At 29.2% G+C, this 18,558-nt stretch overlaps 3 protein-coding genes across 5 annotated transcripts in view; 2 read left to right on the top strand and 1 right to left on the bottom strand.

Annotated features, from left to right (window-relative positions):
• LOC123292394 (sex determination protein fruitless) overlaps window positions 1-10,263 on the top strand; it is a 44,667-nt gene extending 34,404 nt beyond the window's left edge. Inside the window, exons 5-7 of one of the 2 annotated variants that reach the window (XM_044873034.1) lie at window positions 9,405-9,521; window positions 9,878-9,969; window positions 10,035-10,263. In XM_044873034.1, coding sequence (XP_044728969.1) covers window positions 9,405-9,521; window positions 9,878-9,969; window positions 10,035-10,223 — 398 coding nt within the window. In that variant the 3' untranslated portion in view covers window positions 10,224-10,263. Of the gene's footprint in view, window positions 1-4,350; window positions 4,623-9,404; window positions 9,522-9,877; window positions 9,970-10,034 lie in introns of those variants that run through there. The other variant, XM_044873039.1, reaches the window with a different exon arrangement.
• A 615-nt stretch (window positions 10,264-10,878) lies between these two features.
• On the bottom strand, window positions 10,879-12,160 carry LOC123292395 (E3 ubiquitin-protein ligase RNF181-like). The gene is made up of 3 exons (XM_044873041.1): window positions 11,855-12,160; window positions 11,681-11,790; window positions 10,879-11,068 (listed from the first exon to the last, which is right to left on the bottom strand). The coding sequence occupies exons 1-3, from the start codon at window positions 12,045-12,047 to the stop codon at window positions 10,934-10,936; spliced, it is 438 nt and encodes a 145-aa protein (XP_044728976.1). The 5' UTR covers window positions 12,048-12,160; the 3' UTR covers window positions 10,879-10,933.
• Window positions 12,161-13,225: 1,065 nt separating this feature from the next.
• LOC123292392 lies at window positions 13,226-16,674 on the top strand. 2 transcript variants are annotated; one of them, XM_044873031.1, is made up of 6 exons: window positions 13,226-14,049; window positions 14,416-14,790; window positions 15,296-15,319; window positions 15,382-15,474; window positions 15,538-15,680; window positions 15,746-16,674. In XM_044873031.1, exons 1-6 carry the CDS (start codon window positions 13,341-13,343, stop codon window positions 15,896-15,898), a joined length of 1,497 nt encoding a protein of 498 aa, XP_044728966.1. In that variant the 5' UTR covers window positions 13,226-13,340; the 3' UTR covers window positions 15,899-16,674. The 2 variants fall into 2 exon arrangements, with proteins under 2 accessions (XP_044728966.1, XP_044728965.1); XM_044873030.1 differs by having other exon boundaries at window positions 15,734-16,674.
• Window positions 16,675-18,558: the final 1,884 nt, after the last annotated feature.

The following is an 18,558-nucleotide window of genomic DNA, read 5'->3' as shown; positions in this document are numbered from 1 at the left end:
CTGTACTAAATTATAATTCTAAACGCGTGAAACGGACAAAACTATACCATAAAGTGATATTCAATATATTTCTCTTTTCCCAAAATAGCGTTCGGTTCCATGCGCATACTAACGAACGCAAATGTCTCGTGTTCCTCGAACTGTATCAAAGGATCTAATCACATGATCAAATGTGCCAAATTTTACTAATCTTGACTAATTTTAATAATCGAATCGATCATTAGACATCTTTATTATATTCTAATTTACCTAATAAATAGCATTTAGTTAACAAATTTATTTCTTATTTAAAAAAAAAATATATACGTTCAGTATCAATGGTGTAATATCAACGCTAGGTGGTCGAGATTTTATTCTTGCTTTTCACAGTCGCATTTATTACAAAATCCGATTTAGGCAGCATTTTGTCACAAGGAAATCAAAATACATGTACTTCCCGTAGCGCTGCCATCTAGCGGATTTTTTTTAATCTTCAGAGGAAAATGCTAATTAAGAAGACGAAGGTGCTCATAAAATTTTCAATCTTTGAAAGTTGGAATTATTCAACGAAGAGATGAATGATTTGCCAACATTAATCTTTTTCGGTGATGCATCCTAAATCGGACTTTATCATAAGTGTAGCTAAGAAAAGTCCTATAATGTTTTAAATCATCTTTATGGATGAATTTAAGTTGGAATAAAAACAGAAAAGGAAGTAATGATTTATGATTGGTCAAGGCCAATCAAATCGTTTATCCCGTAATTCCATTTTTAAATCAATCCATAAAAGAGTGTTGTTACGCCATTGATTATACTTTTAGTAATTTAAGTAAACTCGTTCATTATCATAAAAATAATTTGTTTTAATTGTAGGTAGTGTTATTTTTGTTTTTGTGTTTTTATAAATTCAGAAGTATCAAATTATTGACAAAACGTTACAAATACTGTAAAAGCATAATAAATGATTCGTAGCATAATTTTTATATAAATATGTTCCTAAATGATTCTAGTCTACTCTGCTATACCTTCTTTAGTTTCTGATTCGATTACCAATATCATTATCAATATGCATAATTGTTATTCTGAATTTTTAAAATTTTTATTTTTATTATTTTTAATCAGTTAAATATTGTTTGTTATAAGAGTCCAGGATCCAGTATTCAATTTTATACGTTATAATGTTCAACATTCATATTTTGTCTTAGTCAAGCAGGTTGCGTGTTTAAATTTTATTTAAATTCATTTCACTTTATCGACTTTCAGACCCGTAGGCCGAAATCATCCAAGAATTGGTTCAAACTTTTCAAGGAGTTTATCATGTTAGGTCATAAAGTCAATAAAAATAAGAAACTTGAGTAAAAGGCCATTTTATTATGTCAAAATGTAATATTCAGTCACTTTTTCAATAAATTAATTGTGCCAAGTACAAAACCAAAACTCGTGCCATTTGACCTCTACATCGTGATGTATATTTAGCAAGATTAAACCGTTTAGTCTCTCTTCAGACATTGTCCTTTTAAGGTATGTTTTGACACGCACGATGCAAACTTGAAAAGAAGGAATCATCGTACAAAATTTAAGAGGGTGGTTCAAAAAGTTGAGCACAAGAATCTTCACCAAATATTCGATTTTTTGTTGGGAAAGAAGCAAACTTTGATAGGACTGTTGTTAATTAAAATTTATGTGGGGACATTCTCAATGGAGGGGTTGACCCTCCCCAACCTTTCCCCTACGCAGGGGTCTTTCGACTTTTCTCAAGTAACACAACTGCTGAAAACCAAACCCAAATGTATTGTGTTGTAATGCATATTTGTTCTGTAATTTGATAAAGAAATCGTCGCGATTACGAAACCCTACTGTGTTCGGCCCTCATCAGTTGTGTACAAAGTTTTCATTTGATATTCATCTTTACAAGTCATTTATGTTGTTTTTGCTGAACTTCCCGAAAATGAATAACTCAACATTATGACGTGTAAAATTCGTAACTGGTTCCCAGGGTATAAGTGACGTTAAATAAATTTAAATTCTTCCAGTTGCCAATTTTTAGGTACATCACAGAAAATTTTTAGGGGCGTGTAAATCCGTGAATGTAATTTTTTAACTAATAATCAACGAGTATGCGTAGAGTTACCAGTAAAAACAAAAATGTTTACCAAAGATGAAGTTAAACAATTTTGTATAACTAGTCAAGTTTGTTTAAAAAAAATTTTTGTATATAACTAGTCCATTCCGAATTCATTCGGGATATTTTCTAATAATAAGGCACGCCCTTGAAATTATGTTAACAAGTACAAAATTATTACTTACGTTGCAAAGTTTGAAAAATAAAAGATTACTTACTGCTTGCTGAAAATCTGCTCACATGAAGAGTCAAGTCTAAAAATCAGAATAATCATGTCGTCCGCAATGCAGGTGGAGAGGTTTAATCAGTCCTCAATCAGAAACAACTTCTTGAATTATAGTTTTTTCTGATTTCGGGTTGACCAAATCTCCCCACCTATATTGCGAACGATATGATTTTTGTGACAAATTCTTCATGTGAAAATTTTATTATTTAAACTTACAAAAATGATGTATTTATAAATTAATATATGCGTCACTTTAATTACTGAATTTTGTTAATTGTTAATTAATGAATATTGTTAAATTAATAATTATTATCTATACCAAATATGAGAATTAAAACAAAAAAAGATATATTTATACATAATTTCAGAAAATTTTATAAACAAAAAGATTTTTATCATAAAGATTTTGACTCTTATTATATATATAATTCTGTAATTTTTGATGAGAAAATAAAATAAAAAAATATCATTTTATTCAACGACTATTAGTTTAGAACTGAAATTTTAATTCCCAAATAAATACGATAAATATTTTGGAATGGTACAACTTGTTGTTAAAAAGCAATTTTAAAGGTTGAATGATTCGAAAGAAAATTCGATTTTGCATAAATTACGTTCAGTTTTCAATGGTCTTCTTCGTCAGTTATCGCCATTCATCATAGTTGGATATCATTTCGAATTTTAACCATAGAAGTGTAATCATGTACTTGGAAGATGGAATGCTTTTACAACAATCCTGACAACATCTCTTTTGGCTGTGCGTTAAAATAAAATGAAAGTGGATATTAGAAAGGTGCTTTGGAAAGGATCATTGGTATTTTATTTTGAAAGTCTTACGTGCTACAACTGAGAGAATGAGATTCTTATATGTCATCATAAAATTCGTTCAGATAATGTCACAGTATTTGCTCTATGATCGTTACTGTAACTTTGTAATCAAACTTACGTTATTCTTAAAATTTATTTACAGTTTAATCTGTATGTATCATAGAGATAATACCATAGAGCTGCGTAGACATAGGAAACGCAATAAGTGAATTCTTGACCGCAGTGAGAGAGGTAGAAAGAGGCAGAAATTGTAGGCGTATAAGATAGCTATACGCGCTTACTTTCTCTCTCTTTCTCTACTGCGATTAACTCATTAGGAGGTGATTTTGCAGCTCTATTGTATTATCTCTACGGTATGTACTTATGTTTGTTGTATTCTATGTATTATTTTGCGTGAGCATCATCTACGATCTGTACCTATATACAATCCATCACGTTGCCTGTCCATTACAATTTGTCTCTGCCTTTCCCAAGTTAAATATATGGGAATGGCAAAGACAAAGTGTGATCGACATTATGATGGCTTGTATTTAGGTAGAGATTATTGATATGCTGAGTCATCAGTGGTAAGATCCGCGGATACGAATACGATTACGGATCTTTGATTTACAGTTTCATATTACGTATGATGCTTGCATTTATACCTACTTTATTTTCGGAATTCAATTTTACCTCTTCAAAATATCAAAAGGATCACTTTATGATTCGCAGTTTATAGGTTTCCATTGCTCCGATTACAGAATTTACATGTTTATTTCAAGATTTGTATATTTTTGGACGATTCGTCCGCGTCGGTTTATCGTTTTTTTACGCACTATTTATTTTTTTGTGTGTTTTTTATTGTGTCCATTATGTAATTCTGTTTATTCTTATTAAGGTAATTTGAACGCATGTTTCAATAATTTTACAAAATTAATTTAAGGTGATTAACTGTTTGTAGAAATTTCGAACATTTCCTTTTGTCTATTATTTCTCTTTTTGGGTGTAAGGTTTTTTAGAATATTTTTAGTGAGACTAATAAAAATGGCAAAAATACTTTATAGCTAATATCTAATAAATTCCAAATCAAGTAAATATAATCGAAAACGTTAAACAGTTAACCGCTTTAATGTATTTTCGAATATTATTATTGTTAATAACAAATTTGAGGATTATTTTCAAAAAAAAAAAAGTATTTGTGTTATATCTGTTGCAGAACATATCCGTGCATCACAAACATACAACAACATGTTCGAACATGTATCAGATAACACGTTGTGGCGTTGCAAGACGTGCACAAAAGAAGTTACAAATCGTTGGCATCATTTTCATTCGCATGCTGCACAACGCTCATTTTGTCCATATTGTCCAGCTACGTATAGTCGTATTGATACGTTACGGAGTCATTTACGTATAAAACATTCGACGTTATTATCAAAACCAAAACATATATTGTAAATTTTTTTTTGACGCACGTACTCAGATGATTGCCCATAATTGATCTATGAGGGTAGACATATTATATCATATCTTAGATCAGAAATCTTAAATTAAGTTATTTTTTGATAACTCTATCCGAACAAAATTTTTAATGTATTTAAAAAAAATTGAAAAATAATGGAATGCCAAAAAATATTTTTCCTACTTTTGGACAGTTAGAATGCCATTTTTTTTATTTAAAACTTAAAAAATATTGTGTGTGTTTGGGGAAACTGAGTCTTTAGTTGGTTCACGAGCACATGTTTGAGTAAAATCAAATACACTTTATTCATCCGAATTCGATTTTCCTCTCTCTATTTGCATTTATTCGAAAAATAGATCTCTTTAATAGATCATAACAATTCTAAGTAAGAGTGTTCATTGTTGCTTACATAATATAGGTTGCTTAACCATTTAATGTGAGCAACTTTTTTTTGTTTTTGAGTAAGGGTTAAATATTTTCTTCTAATATCATTTTTTCATCTGAGTCCGTGTATAAAAAAAAATCGGTTTTTTTCGTATACGGGTTTAATTGTATCAATTAATGTTCCTGAGGGGATAATTTTTGTTAACTACTTTTTTATGGAATTTTTAATTGCTTTTATAGTTATTCCATTATATTAATTTTAAGTTCGCAATTGTTTTAGAAATTTTTGTTAAAATTCAACCAATATTATTTTGGCTCTTATGAATTAAAAAAATTCAAACTTATCAAGCATTAATGGATTAAGAGTTGTCAGGCGCAAAAACTAAATAATTTGCTAGAGGTTTGAGAATTTATCGAATGTCTTAAAATTAAAACAAAGTTCCAAAGGATTTTTTATCAACTTTCGACAGGTCGTCCCAACACTTTTGCATTAAAATATTTCTGTTGTTGAGAATAATTAAACCTTTAAAAGTGAAATTTCGTTTTTTCGATTATGTATCTACTAGATCTGTTTGAGAAGGGCAATATTGGTCTTGCGAAACGTTTGTTTACAAACATTCAAATTTCTTCCATACCAGCTAGGTATTTGGTAAATTGTTTAGCCTCTTCAATAGACTTTTTTAAATAATTTTTTTTCCGACAGCCATAAAATTGTGAAAAAGATTATTCAATTGATATTAGGGTTGCATCCGATGATTTCTATCAACCGATATACGACATTAATTAAAGAATAGATTACTAAAAGATTGAGACATTTTGAGAGATTCGTAGCCTTTGAGAAAATGGCATAGGTTATTTGATTTTTATCTAAAAAAAATCGTTGCTGCTGCTGCGAGTACTCTTATCAATCAGTTCTTAAAAGTAATTCTCGGGTGTGTATTAACAATTTGATTGATTCCACCAATCTCTAAACTATGCATCCTAGTTTATTTTGATAATGGATTCGCTACTAGTTGTAAATAATTGAATTCAATTTTAAAAATAATTTTTCGATATTGTTGGGCTATATGCTGCGTTTTGAGTCATATAATATTCTTTAAAATAAAATTTAGTTTTCTTCGGTACTTTTAAAAAATTCAACATGTAACTAAGTAAGATATATTAATTAATTATTTAATTGTGATAAAAGTTTTAATTAAGTATTGTTTTTCGCGGGCTGTGTTTATTAATGTAAATATTTTTATATTTAATTTTTATAAATTTTATGTATGTAAAAAATTTTAAAAAAATACCATTTTTAAATGTCCATACAGTAACGGAATTTTGTTGAATTCACAAAATATCTTTTTTTATTTTGTAATTTAATAGAAACCACTTTTAAAATGGGGTTTGTACAATTTTTTTAAATTTCCAATATAAATCCCGCTAGTTTTAGACGAATAGTTTTAAAAATACGCCATCTTGAGTTACAATTTACCGTGAATTGCACCCCCCTCCACTTTCTAGGGATAATTATCCATACTAATTAATAAAGGAAGTGGACAAGTTCTTAGTAGTTGTTATTTGGATTACTAGATGGCAATACACGTACTTCCCATTTTTAAAGGCCAATAAAAATATTCAAATCAGATGATAATAATTCGTACGAATTCAAACAGGAAGTGGACCTGTTTTCAGTAGTTCCAATTTAGACTACCAGATTACTTACTATTTGCCAGAACCAGCTAATATTTATTATCATAAAAATTAAAAATTCCGTACACAGGTTTTACTTGAAATAATTTTCAGGAAATTTCCAGAATTGTACAAATTCTTTAATATCTAGTTTTATAAATGTATTTTTGATGTAAGTTTTGAAATTAATAAAATAAAAAATTACCCACAAATATCATGACCTATTTTGAAATAAATTAGAAATTTAAAACCAATTAACCTGATTGTGATTTTGTTGTAAGTATTAAATATTTACATTTAGAATCAGTTCTAAGTGTATTATAATTTACCTTTGTAATTGACTGATTTCCAGATCATCTATAACTAACCGAGTAATGACTAACCATTTAACAACAAAAAATACTAAAAAGTACAAAATTATTTTTCACTTAAAAATAAAACACATTAGGTCTAACGTAAGAAGTCAGATATGGATGGTAAAAATATAAATTTTAAGATTAAAGTTAAAAATTTCAATTCGATTAGCAAAAATATAAAATATTCAGTTATGAAGGTCTGCACATTTTATATGAAAAAGGGTTTTCCGTCAAATCGTGTGTAATATATTATGCGCTAGTTTATTATTAACCTGATAACGTTTTGCGATAGCCGATAACGCCGATAAAAATTCCAAATAGCTCCGTCGTAAATCTTTTATGATAAATAAGATATAATTATCCCTCAATGAATTTAACTGCTAAATCTCCGTTGATCTGATAATCGGTGGAATAAAACGTCAAAGTAGGTAACAAAAACCCTTTCTGAAATGAGCAATGGCAATCGTAATTTGTTTAATTACAACTTCGTAACTTTCACTACAGATTTTGAAAATCTATGCCTAGATAGACACAGCCATCATTGGCGTAATCTGGGAACTTTTCTTGGGATGTAGGTATTCTCGCTTTTGTCCTCTTTAGCTTTAACTCTTGGTAGCCGTTTGCAAAAGTTCTTAACAAACTTAAATAAAAGCTTTTAGTCTCTTAAAACAAGCATCGGTAGCCATCATTAGCGTAGCCAGAAAATTTTACTATGGAGGTAATTGCCCACTCTTGGTTTTCTTTTATTTTAATAATCAATATTTAAAATTTACTTCACTAAAGCATGTCCCATGAGTTTAAATACATTATAATAAAATGTCATTCCGTGCTGGGTTGCATAATAAGATTAATAAAGGAAGTAAAGCATAATTATGAAATATCAAACTTGTCTGATGATGCAGTCAGTAATATTTTAGAACGGAAGACGAGGGGGTGATGTTGTTTGTAGGTATGTCAAGGTTTATCTTTCCTATACAATAGGCTTTTGCCCACTAAGAATAAATCGGATGCTGTTTACATTTTAATAGAACGAAGCAGGTTATTTTATTTATTGTATAAAATGATGGTTTACTTACAACTGCTTACAACTTTCATACACAAAAATGATTGTTCTAGGCGAGTCGTGATGTCATTCAAGACGCCAGGACACTTTACACTGTTTTCGAAGTAAATTTGGATTGGTTTTTGAAAATGCAAAATACATAATGCAAATAGTGTTTTTTTTTTTAAATTTTACTTTTTCGGAGTAAATCAGATATTAATGCAACGTATAAACCGATTTTTCAAATTTAGGACAAAAGCCTAGGTTTTTTATATAAGATGTGCAGAATCCTGTAATACAATTATAACTTCAAAATGAAATTGATTTGTAAGACACAATTTGTAAATATATATAATTGTATTTTTGTAAAATAAAATTTTTATTAATTTACTTTGTTTTTTTTTTTAATTGTGAAATGAATTCCCATGAGAAAAAGTATAAAAAATAATTAAATTAAAACTATAATAGAATAGTCTGCATGTAAAAACAAAATTTTAATGTCCGTAACTCGATCAGATCTTGATGAAAGTTTCATTTTCTCATTTCTACTAAGCTCATCTCTTAGTAAATTGATACGGGGATGATATATCGCTAGCAAAATAGAAAAAAGATCTGTGTATAGGTAATTATGTACGCGTAAAACTTTTGTGGTAATAGCAAATATAATAATTAAATAGTGTAAACAAATAATACATACTCCAGTTAACCTCAATTAACTATAAGAAGCTGTAATTTCGATTATACAGGGTGGCGCATTTTAATCTATAATAGCTAATAGCTCGTTTATAATAAGCTTTTCTATTGCGTTCATAGATGACACTAAATCTGTCATCTAACTATCCTTGTCTATTGTAAGTGACATGTAGTTTTCGGGCCACCCTGTGCGCAAGTATCATAAAAAAATCACTCTCATCACTTTTCATAATGCATCTAAAAAAGTATAACTTCAAAAAATCATTCTTTTCACGAAAATCGAAATTTCTTCACTCTTAATGTAAGCTTTACCTATGTAAAAAATCATCCATGAATGCAACTTTGGAAATCAGGATAGACCAAAAGTTCATTTACAATTTAGAAAGCTAATAACTCTTTAATGATCCGTTTTCTCATATTGGCCGTTAATCTCTTAAGAGTTTAACGTATGCTAAAAATAATATTGCAACAAAAATATTCATAAATAAATAAAAAGTTATTAGCTTTATAAATCGGAAAGAGAGTTTTAGCCCAATTTCATCGATTCAATTATCTAATTGTTAAATAGAAAATTTTAACAAAATAAAAGTTTACTAACCTAACTCATGTTTTATTTGAAGATATGCGGAAATGAATAATATTTATCGTTTTTGTTACAGACAAATCATATTCATATTTACGTCAAAATTATGACGTATTGGACCAACCTCCTATACATATTGAAATAAAAGCTGATCCCGGACCTAGTTCTATACTTTATAATCATCTTACTGCAGGTAATAGTTGCTAACCATTCTTACCAAATCCATTTAACATCACTATAAGCATATTCCTAACATGCTTCTAAGCTCAATGTAGCCTAATCCAACTTGCATAGCCGTACTCAGCTTTTGGAATAACGGTGAGCAAGAATTTTGAGTCTAAAGCGAGGCAAATCAGAAATGGCCTCAAAAATTGTTTTAGACAAGCCAATTACAGATAACTGCCAACTGATATTAATTACCAGTTATTACTCCCTTCCAGAGATTAAATCCAATTCTGACTTGTAACAGTTCGGGGAATCATATTTGCTAATTCGTTTGCTTTCAATAATTCAAACTTTAAATTTATTTATAATATTTTTTATACCAAGGTAATTTTCATTACGACATTCAAAACTACACCAAAGAAGAAGAGGATGCTTCAAAACGTTTCGCTTGCAATTTATGTGGAAAACATTTTAAAGTAAGTTTCTCCAGATACCTACCAATGCTTTAAAGTATTTTAACTAAAATATTATTTGTTTCTAGTGTTACAGTTCAATGTTACGACACCGAAATCGACATATAGGTCGTTATCAATGTCCTCGATGTGCAAAAACATTTTCACGACGAGCATATTTAGAGATGCATGTGTCACGGTGTACATTTCCACATAAAATGGTAAAAGGTGTACGTAATATTACAGGACATAAAGAAATCAATCCTCCTACCTCTTAGCATAAGGAATTAAAATTGTTGTTTGTAATTATTTAATAAAAAAAAAATTTTTTGTGTTGAATTTTGAAAATTTATAAATGTTACTAAAATGGTGTGTTATCATATATTTTGAAAAATTTTATTACCAGAATAATATTGAAAATTGTTGTTAACTTTTTAAGAAAGCAAATAATTATTATATATGTTATTTAATTAATATATTTTAAAATATATGTACTTTTTTTTTATTTTTAAAATCCTTTAGACGCGTTATGAAAAAATGATGAGAGTGAATTTTTATGATGCGCACACAGGGTGACGCGAAAACTAAATCTTAAACGACTAAAGTGTTGTCTATTGTAGGTGTACGACAATGTGACACAAAATTTAATTAAATGTCGCAAGCGAAATTGTTGCCCCACGTCGCACGCGCTTGGTTGTACATGAGTGTGGTATGTGGCTAAAGAGATTCCATTCAGGTAACTTCAGTTTGGTACATCATGTCATTACAAAAAATCGCGGCTGGTTATTTGGTTTACTCTTTGAATCGTAAAAAGTAAAGTTAGGTTAGGTTAGAGTGGCTGTCCTGGGATGGGACACACGTAGATTCACTAGGATTCAGATAGAGACGGTTATAAACTTAAAAACGTATATTTTATAAAATTGTTCCCAAAATTAAATACCTTTTAAATTATTTTAACTACAATTTAAAAAAAAAAAATTTCCAAAACCTATGAAAACATTGAATTATGTAGATTACTAATATCTTCCTCTCTTTGTTTAGCACGAATCTTTTCTTTTCGATAAGCTTCGTAAGTTTCATCGTCGGTAGGAAATTCATATCGACATAATGGACAGGAATTAGTCTAAAAATTTATTATGAAATAACTTTGAATGTAGCTATTTTTAAATACAGTGTCCTAAATTTTCTTCACCTGTTGCTAAAGTCGTTGCTAGCTAACAAGAACCTTGAAGATAGCTTTTAGGGTCACAGAAATATTTCTAGAACCGCTACCAATTTCTACGAATGTTTAGCATTTTTCTAGATTTAGATCTCGATTAGCAACAAATGAAGAAAATTGTCGTGTTTTATCAAGAGAATAACTTCTTCACTTCTACTTTTAACACCCGAGCCAAATAAAAGGGGTGTTGTAAGTTTGACAGCTATGTGTCTGTGTGTCTGTGGCATCATAGCGCTTAACGGATGAACGACTTCGTCACTGAACTATGTTCTAATTATATTAGCTGAATATCAAGACCCATACAAAGGATCTAACGTCTACTAACAAAGTGTGAAGTCTTGTTTATTAATAATGGATCAATCTGTTGCCCGATTATGATTTATTATATTTCTATATCACAGAATAAAGCAACATCAGTATTGCTTGATCACCTACGCTTATTAAGCTTCAGCCTAATTAAGCCAATGTTATTCTCTAGATAAACATAGTTCTTGTAAATATGAAAATGATTCATACCTTTGCTAACCATGGCATTATACATTCTGGATGATATAAATGTTTACAGGGTAATTCTTTAACAGTATCATTTATTTCATGGCTCTTAAGGCAAACTGGACATGTTGCATCTGTAAAATTTTCATTTTGATTACTATCACTATTTCTAAAACTATAAATAGTTTCGAAATATACCTTTATTACTAATTACTTTATTTGGTAAATTTTCAACCACCTGTTTGGAAGCTGGAGGTGCTAATCGTTGATTTTGTCCAAGTTCTTCAAACATATTATAATCTCTTAATAATCGTGCCATGTGTAAAAAATGGTTTGGAGTTTCACCATCAGCTAGCTCTTGCCAACCCATTTCTTGAAAGTAATCTGACATTTTATTTATTTAGATTTTGAACAAATAGCTTCAAATTTCTGAATTTATTCCAATAATTTTCTATGTTTCGTAGCTTATAATAGGAATGACATTTCAGATTTGTATATGGAATGAAGTTGTCAAATAGAATGACGTATAAACGTCAAAGATATAAAAGATGTGTTCTATGGGTTTAACTTTATTGCTGATTTGTGTTATGTAAAATGTAGAAGAAAGATTGATCAGGCGATAAATAAGTCAAAGGCCCTTGCACGATTATATAAATTAATAGTTTTCCCAAACGTTTTTGATATTAATAAATTGCTCCCGCTTAGTTCTTTCGGGATTTAACGATATCGATTTATAAATATCATATAGGCAAGACACGTTACAAGTAATTTTTCTGTTTCTGAAATAAAAATTTTAAAATTTGGTAACAGGAGAATATGTGTGATATTACAGTAATATACAAATTCTTGTATGTCTATGGTAATATAATAAAGACACACCTCCTATTATGCGAAAGTATAATAAAAGGTGTGTCTTTATATAGCATTTCTATTGGTCGAAACTACAAAAAACATGGCTTCTTTAATATAAAATTATGAATGAGTAAGATATATAGATATTGTGTTGAACAAAAAGAGACAAGCATATTAGTAATCAGTGCTACCAACTGACGTTTTAATGTCGGTGTATTGGCAGCATTGATATTACTAATATGCTTGTCTCTTTTGGTTCAATACATTATCTATATATCTTGCTCATTTATAATTTTACCTCCTATTATAACTTTCGCATAAAAGGAGGTGTGTCTTTATTATATTACCATAGACATACAAGAATATGTATATTACTGTAATATCACACATATTCTCCTGTTACCAAATTTTAAAATTTTTATTTCAGAAACAGAAAAATTACTTGTAACGTGCCTTGCCTATATGAAATTTATAAATCGATATCGTTAAATCCCGAAAGAACTAAACGGGAGCAATTTATTGATAGCAAAAACGTTTGGAAAAACTATCAATTTTCTGAGATATTAGAAACTAAATTTTAGTATTTTTAATTGAAAATATTTAATAAAATAGTTGGAGCAATTGTGAAATCCGAAGGAGCATTTGAACAATATTTGAACGGCCCCCAATAAGAACTATGTCGAGAATTATTATCACTGTACGATGCTCTAACCTACATAAGTTATCTAGTGAACAGTGTTTAGTTGCACATAAAAATTGTATTCATCAACGTATTTAAAAAATAATTTACAATTAATATTTATTATGTTTTTGTGATGAATTCAAATTGAAAATGATTTATTTAATTTTGATTTTATTATGTGGTGTTAGTTCTCACATTATTCCACAACGAACGACACAAATATCATCCTCATTTTTGAAAGAATACGAAACTCTCACTCAAGGTTTACCAGTAGCCAAGTTTGATGGCCTACAAGAATATTTAGAAAAAAATTGTAATTTAACAATACCATCAGTAGCTCCAAAATTCTCATTTGCAGAAGTGAATTCGATGCTTTTACATTATTGTATTGGAATTCGAGAGAGTGTTGAACGTTTACGCAATGATTATCAAGATAAAAAATTGAAAGAATCGATTAATGAATTCTTCAATCGATCCAGTTTACAAATTATGAACGATTTACGTAATACCTCGAATGATGTTTGTACGAACTTTAATAATATTGTTTTGGAAAATAAGAATTCACAATGGATGGAGAATTTAAGGTCTCATTTCAATCAAAGTCAACAATGTATTATGTCTTGTGTAACTGATGACAAAGACAACATTATTGCAGAACAATGTATTTTTATTTATGGTTTACAAAAAACTTTGCATTCATTAGAATCGAAAGTTAATTTACAAACTACAACTCATGCAGTTTCTACTGATTCGCATAAATCTGAAAAAAACGAAGTAATGGTTCCTCTTGTTAATAGCGCACCACAAGAAGAGATGAGACCAGTTAAGAATCCAGAGCCACCCGCCGATGAAAAATCAGGTATTCATAAAATGCATTTTTTAATAATCTTAAATATTATTTCTCTAGCCTGCTTTTTTGTCACTCATGATTTACCCCTCATTTTAAAGCTTATCATGCTGGCTAACGACGCAAACATGTAGCAGAGTAAGTGACTCTACTTTAACTTTTCTCAGTTAAATATTTCGAAAACTATTGCTTCCTCGGAAATTTTATAAAGAATCTATTTGCGCGACCTTCGACCTTGAATAATTTATTTTGCGCACATGATTTTGAAATGAAATACAGTCAATGGAATACAGAGCAGAAATCCCGAAAACTGTATACCTACGGCAAACAAATCAAGCTTTAATAATTCAAATGATTAAACACTGTATGTATTTTCAGATATCGTTAAAGTTCCTGTCAAACAACAAAAAGAAGAAAATTTGGTTCAATTACCTCCACAAAAACCTGAAGATACTCATCCAGCTAACTTAAATAAAGCAGCAGTCGTTGAACCTGACCAAGATGATCCGGTTGGTGTTGATGATACTGAACGATTTCGAATACCAACAACAATATCAACAACTGCTAAAAATGTTGTTAAAGGATCATCCACTGTGGTTAATCAAGTTAACCCATCACCACCGAAACAAGAAGTTGTTCAACCTTCTAAAACAGAGGATGAACATAAGGCAGCAGTTGATAATGTTGAAAATGTAAATCCAAAAGTTCCAAAATCACAAGGCCAGGAATCTGAGTTTTTAAATGAATATCCAGGTATATTTTTCTTTTTCTAACTTTTAACTTTCATAACTAATTTCCCAACAGGTCCAAAGGCTAGATAACAGAAACTGGTCGAATATTTTATTGTACTGTCATCATTTTTCACACATTGACTCCTTGAAGCCCCATCTTGAATTTTGGACTCTACTTTATTTATGTGTTTTCGTCTCTTATTTTCCTAATATCTGAAGCAAAATGTTAAATTGTTATTTTTCAATAACTTTTATTTGACATTTATTACATCATTTACATGTAAACAATTGATAATTAGTCATATTTTAAATAAAACGAATGGTTTCTTGCAAACTTAATATCACCCTTGCAAACTTAATATCACCCAACGAATACCACTGATTCACTCAGTAATCTTCTCTGGAAATAACAATACGGTAAAAACTTTTCATAATTCGTGTGCTCAGGAGCCATACATTTCTCGCCGTGTAATACACTAAAGTATTAATTTTCAATACATTAATTAATTATTAATTTATGATTTTAGCTCAAGATTTTGAGGACGACAAAGGTATTCAAATTATTCAATTTTAACATAGTTAGCAATTATTTAGTGATTCATTTATTTTACAGATGATGGTGACTTCGAAAAACCTGATTGGCTTGTTGTAGATGATCCGAACGATCCGAAAACTAAATCTCATAAGAAAGTAACAAACGAAGAAGGTTAGTTTTCCATCAAAAATCAAGTTTCGGCTATTTTAATATGAATACAACTTTTTTTTTTAGTTTTCCAAAAACCGATTCAATCATTTGGTACAAAGCCAGTCACTGCACAAGAAGTTGACACAGAAGTTAGTTTAATGCCATGGTATTTAATGGTTGTATTTTGTGCTTTCTTAGTTTACCTTTCATTTGCTAATAAGAAAAAAGTGAGTATATATCAAAAAATATATTGAATATTCAGATTCTAAAATATTAATAGTTCATTTTTCAGATTGTTGCATACGTTGTGGAGGGACGACCAAGTGGACGTTACGGTAGACGTGGTGGACGTCCAAATACCGCTAATTATAGAAAATTAGATACTAATTTAGAAGAAGCTATTACGTCCAATTGCAATACAACTTCATCGCATGTTATTTATTAGCATACCAGAAGAAAATTTGACAAAACCTTTGTGATAATCTCTTTATTAAAATTTATGTCTTTATAAAATAAGTTTAAATAAATCAGTTTTTAACTCAACTCAACTCAAGGATTAGTTGAATCTGATTGTTAGAAGCTCTACTAAGCGCGATCTGCATGTGAGTCAAATGACCTCATATCTTCCTTATGGAAAATGTCTTTTGATCAAATTTTCTGAAAATTTGGGTTCTTAAAGTTTTTTTTTTATGAGTAAATAAAATATCTCTACGGCTGCCTATTCCTAAAAATAACTGTGAGGCATACAGAGTTGAGAGTTCATACATTGGTACGATATTCCATCCCTTCAGGTGCGTATATCTTGCAAAATATTCACCTGAGAACCATTACTAAACAATTTGTAGTTATTTAAGAACAACAGTAGTGTTTTGACGTAAATGGACTTCCTCCTCCCCACTTTGACAGCTCCTGCACTAGTCATGATACACTTACTGTAAAGCCAAGGCTTTCAGCGTGTCTGCCGCCTAGCCAGTATCCTGCAATAGCCGCAACGAATTTGTTAACAGAGGCTCTTGGAAGCGATATGAGGTCTACGGAACGCCTACGATTGTACTCAGGTCATATCTTACTTGTAGTACTTGTGTCCTAGGATTTTTTTAAATCTTTCATAAAAGTAATTCCAGTTTCAGATCAGAAATTTTTATCGTAGATTATTTTCCATAAGAAAGTCCAGAGTTCTTTATTTTTCAAAACCAATAATTGTAAAATAATTGATTTGTTCTTGTTATTTTAATATTATAATTAAAATAATCAAGCTTGAATGAATGTAATTAAAAAAAACACGTAGAAGTGATGATATTTTGTCCATAAAATACTACAATCTAACACAAACATTTTGTTGCAAACGTAAACATTTAGTGGTTGTTTATTAAATATCAAAAATTTTAATGAATCTTTAATGTTAAATATTGTTACTCATTTAAACATTCAAACTTTTTGAGCTTTTATTGCTGTTTTTGAGACGAAAAAGAGGTGCTTTTACTTCTATAAAATGATTTTATCTAGTCAGTTTACTCATCATTTGAATTAAGAGTAATAATTGAAATTTTTTTAAATCGATATTGTGTCCACATTTTAAAAAATGATTTTATTATTTATTATTATCAGTAACTGATGCACGCCCGTTTCACTGGAGAGTTCGCAATGTGTCTTAAATGAGTCAGAAGGTATTTTTCTTATGTGTGTCATATTGTCATTTAATGCACTGTAAAAGAACTCACAGAATAAATTAATCATAATAAATGAAGATGCACTAAAAAGTAAAAAATAACGAAAATATCGTCGGTATCAGCCAAGTTAATGTAGCAAACTGACACAGTTGTTTCCTTGGCTGACACCGACTCCAAAAATAACAATAATTTTAACTACATTATATTTTCGTTATTTTTTACTTTTTAGTGCATCTTAATTTATTTTGGAAAAGTTTTTCTTTTGAAGTCGGTTTTCTTTTTGTTAAAAGTTTTTTTTATCTTAAATGTTGATGTAACCTTGATAGTCTCAAAAATAGCAATTTAATTTGATAGAGATCATTTTGTAAATATTTATAAATTTTTCGTTAAGATAGTTTGCAATTCAAAACACATATTGACTGATAAATCCTTGTATTATTTATTTTACTAACCAAATTTTTAAGAAATACAAAATTTAGTTAGTTTTAATTTATTGATACGATAAAATATGTTGTTATTTGTAACCGGCTGGTAGTATCTTTCTACCCTCACGTCTTTCGTCGATTTATTTAATTTTTTTTGTCTCACCATCGCATTGATACTAAGATCACAATAAAATTTTCTTTATTTTATTTAACTGCAGTATTATATTTTTAGAATTTTAGGCATATTTTGAGATAATTAATTACCTTTAAAAACATTAGAGTGGGGGATTTAATGATGTGAGAGTATTATTTTACGACGAGTTAAGATTTTATTCTCCTTTGTAATCGGAATCTTGTAACATTGATTGTAGGTTTGAGTAGTATAAAAAAAAAAGAAGAAATCTTAATAAATTTTCGATATTAATGAAAAATTTTGTAAAAAGCTTATTAAAACTAAGAATATAAATTTATTTTTGAATAAAATAATAATTTCAGCTTGAATGTAGTTGAAAGTTTTGTTACGTGAACTTTGAAGGTGTCTACATACAATAGATTACCATAAACTGTAAACAAAAACGTCGAATCGAATATTGTTCTCGAACTAAAAATATTCAATATCTTGTTTTAAACAGTTTTTAAATAACGTCAGTACTGCAAGAATTTTGCTTTTTATTTCTCAAGTTTTTTATTTGTTAAAATTTGCACTTCCAATTCCAAATAGCACTAATAAAATAATAATCAAAATTTTATTTGCCAACTAATATTATTATTAAATATAAAGTCACTGTATTGGCGACATTTTAGTGCAAACAATTAATTAACTAATTTTATTTATATCGGGAATGAATAATTTTTTTATTGTAATTTATAAAATAAAGCTGATTGCTTAAAAATTTTTTGTTTTTTTTTATTAAATTTTAATTCCACAGCAATATTTTTTTTTTCATGGATTAAGTACATGTATTGTAGGAAAATAAAGCATTTAAGGATGGGACCCGGCATTTTCGTGT

Source organism: Chrysoperla carnea, chromosome 2 (assembly GCF_905475395.1).
Source record: "Chrysoperla carnea chromosome 2, inChrCarn1.1, whole genome shotgun sequence".
NCBI classification, from domain to species: domain Eukaryota; kingdom Metazoa; phylum Arthropoda; class Insecta; order Neuroptera; family Chrysopidae; genus Chrysoperla; species Chrysoperla carnea.
The sequence above is the reverse complement of the archived record's forward strand: the minus strand, read 5'-3'. Positions and strand labels throughout refer to the sequence as shown.

Coding starts and splice junctions, on each gene's coding strand:
- LOC123292392 (XM_044873030.1), top strand. CDS start 13,341: ATGATTTATTTAATTTTGATTTTATTATGTGGTGTTAGTTCTCACATT. Junction 14,050..14,415: donor ACCCGCCGATGAAAAATCAG/GTATTCATAAAA, acceptor ATGTATTTTCAG/ATATCGTTAAAGTTCCTGTC. Junction 15,320..15,381: donor AGATTTTGAGGACGACAAAG/GTATTCAAATTA, acceptor TTTATTTTACAG/ATGATGGTGACTTCGAAAAA.
- LOC123292395 (XM_044873041.1), bottom strand. CDS start 12,047: ATGTCAGATTACTTTCAAGAAATGGGTTGGCAAGAGCTAGCTGATGGT. Junction 11,791..11,854: donor TAAAGTAATTAGTAATAAAG/GTATATTTCGAA, acceptor AAAATTTTACAG/ATGCAACATGTCCAGTTTGC. Junction 11,069..11,680: donor TAATGCCATGGTTAGCAAAG/GTATGAATCATT, acceptor ATAAATTTTTAG/ACTAATTCCTGTCCATTATG.